General features: G+C 41.6%; 1 protein-coding gene across 2 annotated transcripts; it reads right to left on the bottom strand.

Annotated features, from left to right (window-relative positions):
* Nucleotides 1-4,234: 4,234 nt before the first annotated feature.
* Nucleotides 4,235-7,807, bottom strand: RAN (RAN, member RAS oncogene family). 2 transcript variants are annotated; one of them, XM_009078368.1, is made up of 6 exons: nucleotides 7,747-7,807; nucleotides 6,802-6,886; nucleotides 6,588-6,713; nucleotides 5,502-5,689; nucleotides 4,751-4,921; nucleotides 4,235-4,646 (listed from the first exon to the last, which is right to left on the bottom strand). In XM_009078368.1, the coding sequence occupies exons 1-6, from the start codon at nucleotides 7,780-7,782 to the stop codon at nucleotides 4,602-4,604; spliced, it is 651 nt and encodes a 216-aa protein (XP_009076616.1). In that variant the 5' UTR covers nucleotides 7,783-7,807; the 3' UTR covers nucleotides 4,235-4,601. The 2 variants fall into 2 exon arrangements, with proteins under 2 accessions (XP_009076616.1, XP_009076615.1); XM_009078367.1 differs by having other exon boundaries at nucleotides 4,251-4,921; nucleotides 7,747-7,785.
* Nucleotides 7,808-7,829: the final 22 nt, after the last annotated feature.

Genomic DNA, 7,829 nt, shown 5'->3' with positions numbered 1-7,829 from the left:
CCCTAAATACTTGCCCTGCAAATCCAACCAAAGACACAGAAATTACTTTTATAATGATGTAATCCATTGGAAAACTCTGATGGGAAAGTTAATCTTTATATTCTCAGTAAAAGCAAAACACACACCGTTCCCCTCTGGTACCATTTTTGACAACCACCAAGATGGAAAAAGTGTCATCAGGATGTTATCACCACCAGGTTTGTGTAGTGAAAGGCTTATCCAGCAGGAGCAATAGGAATTAGTATCACTACTGGGAAATCAGACTGTGGTGCTGGGTCATGCAAGCTCTTCGCTGAGAAAGTTCACCACAAACAAGAACCATTTATTAATCACTTTGACTTAACACTTTGTACAGAAGACTTAAATAGCTGCATCGAGAAAGATCTGGAAGCTTCAGAGTATAATCAGTGACTTTGTGAGTTCAACAATAACAGGAAGAAGGACACTGGATAAAGTTTTCTTCTTAGATGCAATTGATCATCATAACCTTATGAGCTTCCTGTTTATGACTGTCTATTTTACACTTTGTTTTAGCTGTGGTTTTAGTTTAGTTGTCCATTTCAGTCCTTGCTAACAGTGTCAACATAGAAAGAGGCAACAAACCCACCACTGCCTCCCAGTAACCTGGAACTGTACTGGTAACATTCCATTCTGAATGCTTGCCTTAAATCTATTAAAACCATGACTTCAGAGATAGTGGATCAAACAGGAAAACTTTTGTTAACTTAAGTAAAATCTGAATTTTTATTGATAACATTATTTGGGGAAATTTGCCCCCTTCCAGGAAGTAGAAGAAATATAGGGATGTGATTCTTTATATCATAGAATTCCAGGATCACAGCAAGACAGACATCAACTACTACTACCCAAAGTCAAATAAAAACCAAGCAACTTGTCCCTACACTGAACTAGTGCCCCAGTTGGGCTGGGTGAGTGGAGCAGCTTGTAGAACACTAGAATTTGGGGGAAGTGTCATTCACTCACTGCACTCTCTGTTCACTTTGTGAACTAGCAGATAATTACCCACAAACACAATTAAAAGCATTTGCCTTGTACACTCCAATCTGTAACTCAAGGTTTAGGCTGAGCAGGAACCTTTGTATAAATAACATGCCTTATGGATCAACATTCCTATGTCTATTCAATGTCCAGATAAGCAAGGACGCCATGGTTTGGGCTCATCAGTAAGTCCCACCAAGTCTGTTATCCAAAAGTGCTCCTGGCTCTGACGACAGTCATTCATGTTCTCCCACCATCAATCCCCAGCTCAAAGTGTCTCCTGATCTTGGTCCCTTGAAGAGATGACCTTCATGGGATGCTCATAAAGCAGCTCATGCTGGGGAGAAGCTTCTTAATGACAAACTTTTCAGCTTGGTGAAAAACTCAACACCTACTCACACAGTCAGGCTAGACATGACTGCACCTGGGTGAGAACACTGCTCAAAGCTGCAGATTTAGCATCTGAGTTACCTGTAAGACATTGCTATCACTCCTGGCTTGAGAGTCAACCAACTGTTGCCAAAGCTCAGGTGAGGAAGTGACCAGTACAACCAGTCCAGGTCAGAACTGGCTTCAAACTGTGCATCTTTGTTTCAGGAGTGCACAACTTTGTCTCAGCACAGATTTCTTCACTAGTTTATACAGAGACTGCATAAGCAACACAACAGACTAATTTCTAAAGGGTGGAGACAAATGTTGTAACTTGCAGGTGTACGGGGGCAGACATCAACCTTCTTGGCACAGATTCCCAGCATTGCAGAGAAGTGTTCTCCAATGTTTCAAAAAAAAAAAAAAAGGAGATTGCTGAAATTCTGAGATCCACGGGCAGTCGTAGCATTTCTGAGGCCTTCAACTCTCCTTCATGTCAAGGTGCAAGAAGGAGCACATTTCCTCTACCAATTTCCTGAAGTGATGCCCTTCTGATACAACACTCTGGGCTTGGACACTCCCAGCCTTACACCATGGAACTAGGAACAGTAAACAGCCCAGCACCACATCCTGCTTCTGAGAGTTAAAGCTGAGCATAATCTGTACTGACAAGTTCCCTAAAAACTCTCCTTCATGTCAAGGTGCAAGAAGGAGCACATTTCCTCTACCAATTTCCTGAAGTGATGCCCTTCTGATACAACACTCTGGGCTTGGACACTCCCAGCCTTACACCATGGAACTAGGAACAGTAAACAGCCCAGCACCACATCCTGCTTCTGAGAGTTAAAGCTGAGCATAATCTGTACTGACAAGTTCCCTAAAACCAGTCTGAAACAGATTTTGCTTTTGGGAACATAAGAACTCCTACAACTGATCCAACCAGAGAGCAGTGAGGAAAGTGCAACACAACAGGTATTGCAGCAAAGCATTTTGGTCTCATGAGTCAGTCCTGGCACTGGGAGAGCTCCAACAGACTGATGTGACTGTGTTGTAAAGGTTCTTAGAACACAAGTTTTATTTTCCTCAGTACCTGACTAAATAGATAACATTTTGTTTTCATTAGTTGGGTTTAGGCAAAACTTCCTTAGAAGGGTTGCAGTTACGGAACTTCCAGGGAGGAACCTGTGTATTTTAAGGCTACCTCTGTTGTTTATAATCACTAATTAACAGGCACTAAGCACAACAAAAGGCTGCAAGCAAGCCAAACTCCACTGCAAGTTGAAGGGATTCTTTTAGAGCAGGACTAGTGTTACTCCCTATTTTAGAGCTGTTTTACAGACTTGGGAGTAGCACTGATGAAGACAAAGCAAAGCTCCCCAGCAGTCACACTAGTCTTTAAACAGCTGTTTCACCTTTCCAGCTGTTCTGCAGAACTCATACTGAGGCAGGAGAACTGTAAAGATGAAACCATCCAACTTCAGTGCTGCTGGTTTTTCCTTCTCAAAGCATATGAGTACTGTAGAACTATTGGAGTTTTCCAAATCCATTTGTCTTTTAAGCAGCATTTCCAGAAGTGAGACAGCTTGAAGACACAAAAGCTTCCACACCTCATAGAACAGCAGCAGCCAAGGCAGAAGGATTAACCAAGATGTACACAGATAATTAGTAGCACTACAGGCAAGAAGCTACAATATGAACTTAATGCAATAAGTTGCAGCAGGAACATAGAACATTAAGTGGGAGTTTGTCCCTTTACATATCATACACGAATTGTATGATATTTTCATTCATGAGTTTCAGGTCCTCAACACAGCTGAGCTTCTCACTAACTAGCTAAAAAAAAAAACAAACCAAAAGAACTCAAACCCACAGAATTCCAACTTGCACCAACTTAAAAATGATTCCTTTACAGCAACATTGCACAGTAACTGTAGCAAACACTTTTTGCTATCATGTAACAAAAACCAAATTCACGTCCCAGTTATGAACACAGACATGCAAGTTAAAAGGAATAAATGAAATGCTCCACTTTATTAAGAAACCAAAAATACAAAACTGAAGAGTTCAAGGCTTCATGTACTCAAACACTACTGAAAAATGGTACCTTAGACTCGGTTTTGTTTTACTAGCAGTACTAATATTGACCAAGATTCATCTCTACAAGGTAGTGTTAAAGGTTGACATTTTCCATCACTTGTGCTGTAATAAGCCAGTTTCAAATTAAGAACTTGGTGCAGTTACAGAAAAGGCTAGATATTTAAATCCATGTGGCTTTAGGTAATATGTTGCTTGTAGGCAAGAACTTTCTAGCTCAAGCCAGTTGTTTACTAGTTGGAATTTTAAGATACTGAGAGTTTGTTTAATCAGCTACAGCTCTACTGAATGATGTTCCATGCAAAGATACAGCTTAAGTCACCTAACAGCCCTGGGTGCCATTTGCTTCAGGCTGCCAAAAGGACAGAGCTCTGAAGGTATATTGTAGAACACAGCAGAAGTGAGAGTGGAGAGGCTGTATCTAGGGGTAGCATAGTCAAGCTGAACTACACACTTTGCTCGCAAGACAACCTACATACCAAACATTCCCATTTGCTGGGAATGTTGATCCAGTCCTACCAGACAAGTGTGCACTGCTTGAGTTGTGCCTGGCAGTTAGTTCAGCTTTCCTCAGATGCTTTAGTTAGATGCTTCAGGAAATAAAGGACAGGTTAAGTGTTAGCTCTGGCTTAGCAAGAAGAGCAAAATATGAGAAGCAGGAGGGAAAACAGAGAATGAGAAAGGCTGTAGACAACCAATATTAGTCTCAACTGAAGAACAGAAGACACTTTGAAAGCATTTTCCTAATAATGCATGAAAGTTCACTTGCTTAGAGATACTTGAAATACAACTTTATTATCTAAACAAAAAAGAATGGGAATGACAGAAACAAGATTTCCACTTAACACTCTGATGTGACTGCAGCAATCTTATATTTGAAACTCAAAAGGGGAAGTAATTGCAGTCCAAAAAACAGCTAAATATGCAGGTCCAAAATATGAAGTTTTTTTCCATTTTGTTTTTTTTTTTTTAAACCGCCACATTCACTCCGAAGCCCATTCATCTCTTTCAGCATCCCAAAGATTAAGCACATGTTCTGCTCAGCTAGATAATAAAGTGGCAAACACGCTGCACCACTGACATCACAGGACAGTTGCCTATAAAACTAGACTTCTGACGCTGGGCTCCAGCTTCATCCCTCACAGGTCATCATCTTCGTCTGGCAGTGCAGTGGTTTGAGCAATCTGCAACAAAGAACAGTTACACTTCAGAACAGTTCTCCAGTTATCTGCCCCAGGAGCCTGAACACCACGAGGCAAGCAGTGGACCTCTGTGCCCTCTCACTGACCTGTAGGTCTCGCTCGTACTGTACTGCCAGTTCTGGGTCCATAACAACTTCGGGTGGTGCAAGCGCAGGCATGGCAACAAACTCCAAGTTAGGATCTCCAATTAGCTTCCTAGCAAGCCACAGGAAAGGCTTCTCAAAGTTGTAGTTACTCTTAGCTGAAATGTCATAATACTGCAAGAAAATACATATTAAAAAAACACCTTGATTGTTAAGGCTATGAAGATTAACACATACACATTCAGCTCTTTTACCTTACTTTTTTGACTGCATTGACTTCTGTTTATGCTCTCTTGAACAGTTGTGATCTAAATGTCTAGAACCAGAGTTTTGGGCAGAAACTGTTAACTACAAGGTATCCAACCCTATCAAAGATGCAGCTTTCAGGAGGCAATAGTGCATATGTCTTTTTCCTGTGTCTTGATCTACTATGCAGCTTTCAGGAGGCAATAGTGCATGTCTTTTTCCTGTGTCTTGATCTACCTTAGTCTCACTTCTGCCATCAGATGAGATTCTGAGCAGTGAAAGCCAAATGCACACATGATGCTCTTTAAGAACTTATCACAGCTTCCGCTCAAGGCCAGTGATGATCATCTTTAATGTCATCACTTCCCCCTTCTCTGAATTTTGGTTCAAACAGCAACAGGATGTAAAGGTGCCTGAAGTGACAAAGGCAGAGGACTCCATTAGTGTCTAGAACCCAACTGCAGCTGGACCCAACTGGTTTGATTCCTACAAACTCATGCCAACTTACCTGGAGATTCTTCTTCCTGTGGAAGACGATGGATTTTGCCTTGACTTTTCTGTCCTTAATATCCACTTTGTTCCCACACAACACTATAGGGATATTTTCACATACTCGTACCAGATCTCTGTGCCAATTAGGTACATTCTTGTAAGTAACTCTTGATGTTACATCAAACATGATGATGGCACACTGAGCTGCAGGAGAGGAACAGTCAAGTTACATCAGGAGTAATGAATGACTTACAAGATGGGAGAGAAAACAGGTACCCATAGGGATTCTACAACAGGGCTAAACATCTCCATTAACTCTTCCCCCTCATCTTCACAGCTACAGCTAATGAATGACTTACAAGATGGGAGAGAGAACAGGTACCCATAGGGATTCTACAATAGGGCTAAACATCTGCATTAACTTTTCCCTTTCATCTTCACAGCTACAGTCCATATTCTGTTACCAGGGTCATGACCATGTCACCTCACATCTGCAGTGCCCCATGAGAAACAGCCCCCAGTTCCATCAATGTCCCACTGAGGACTGTGCTGTTGCATTGTATGAGAACATACAAGATTAGAGGAACCAGCTTGGATTTATACAGAAATTGGTTAACACCTATTTAACTAATCTCAGACATCCTATTGAGGCTTTCAGGTGGGTTAAGAGCCTGTGGTCCACATCTCAGGATGACTTTGTCCAGAGCAGTTTCTCAAAGAACATGGGGGCTTGACTTCATCCCAGGTGTACCTCATCATCACTGTATCTAAAATCTTACAGCTTGAGTTCTAAGTCCCTGCCTGAGGTACATTGTTTCACCTCTTAACCACCAAATTTCAACAGAGTATCTGGTCATTAAACAATGCATTGCTTTCATTAACACCAAACCCTGCAATAGCTTAAGAAAACAACCTTAGTGTGTTCCCACATTAGCACAAGCTGCCTAGAAAGGAAATTACCCTAAATAAGTGAAGAGTTTGAAGACTCCTAAACCAGCTCATCCCTGCAAGCCACACTGACAGCAGAGGGGCTAACATGAATGGAATGAGGGGATTGAACTGCAAGAGGTACAGGGTATTCTCACCTGTGCACACATCTTACCTTGGATGTAATAGCCATCACGCAGGCCACCGAACTTCTCCTGGCCAGCTGTGTCCCATACATTGAATTTAATGGGACCTCTGTTAGTATGGAACACCAGAGGATGCACTTCCACACCCAATGTTGCTATGGGAATAACAAAAAGCACTTAGCAAGTCAGGAATTGCACTTCCAATTGTAACCCATTAGATCTCAGCTGTTTTTTCAGACATACCTACATACTTCTTCTCGAATTCACCAGTCAAATGACGTTTTACAAACGTCGTTTTGCCAGTGCCACCGTCGCCAACCAGGACAAGCTGTTGATAAACGAGAGGAAAATGTCAAAACAATACACTTTAAGACATTTATCAGTCATTTTAGCAGAAATAGTAATTATTACTACAATGACCTTAGTCCCACAACATGCTGTGAAAAAAAACCAAAAAAAGATTCAATTCCCCATGAAGCAACTCCCTGTACTGGGACCCAATTTGCTAAGCCCATCATGCTGCAGCTCTGGTCAGTCTTCTCTGGTTCCTGTACCTGAAAACTACAATGCACTGTGAATATGGTTCTACTAAACTACAAGTGACTGAAAAAGAATATTTGGGGCTTTCAATCTGAATATGCCATAGTTAGAGATGAATTAAACACCCAAATTGGAGAAACCCAATGTTACCTTACAGTTTAAAACAAAGAACCCCCAAACATCTGCACCACTAACAACTAGAAGACTACAGCCAAGTATGGTAGGAAACAAGCAATAACCTTCCTGAAGCATCTTCAGCACTTCTGGCTGTTAAGGTAACAAAAAAATATCAACTCACCACCCACACAAAACACCTGAATATTCTGAAATGTTCCAAGTTTTCTTCCCTGAACCATTATCACACAACAGAAAGTAGGACCATTCTAATTCGCTCCGTGCACTTTTTTGCAGTAAAATTCACTTCTGAAGTCTGGAACTCATTCAATGGGCAGAGATTCACTAACATTTATTAAACTATACTACAAATAGCATCAGATTCACACACTGCAACCCAATCTCTCTGTACCAAGTGTGTGCAAAACTACCAAAAACTAACTGCACCATTCAAAAAATCAAACCTACCATCCACGTCGGCAGCCGAGAAGGAGGAAAAAAAACCCCCACCCAATCACCAAACCACTCCCTTACCTTAAACTGCACTTGGGGCTCTGCTTGGGTGGCCATGCTGGGTCTGCGGGGGAAATGGAAGCATGTGAGCTCACACAACGGGC

Source organism: Acanthisitta chloris, unplaced genomic scaffold, assembly GCF_000695815.1.
Source record: "Acanthisitta chloris isolate BGI_N310 unplaced genomic scaffold, ASM69581v1 scaffold10187, whole genome shotgun sequence".
Classification (NCBI taxonomy): Eukaryota; Metazoa; Chordata; class Aves; order Passeriformes; family Acanthisittidae; genus Acanthisitta; species Acanthisitta chloris.
This window is presented reverse-complemented; position numbering and strand designations above follow the sequence as displayed.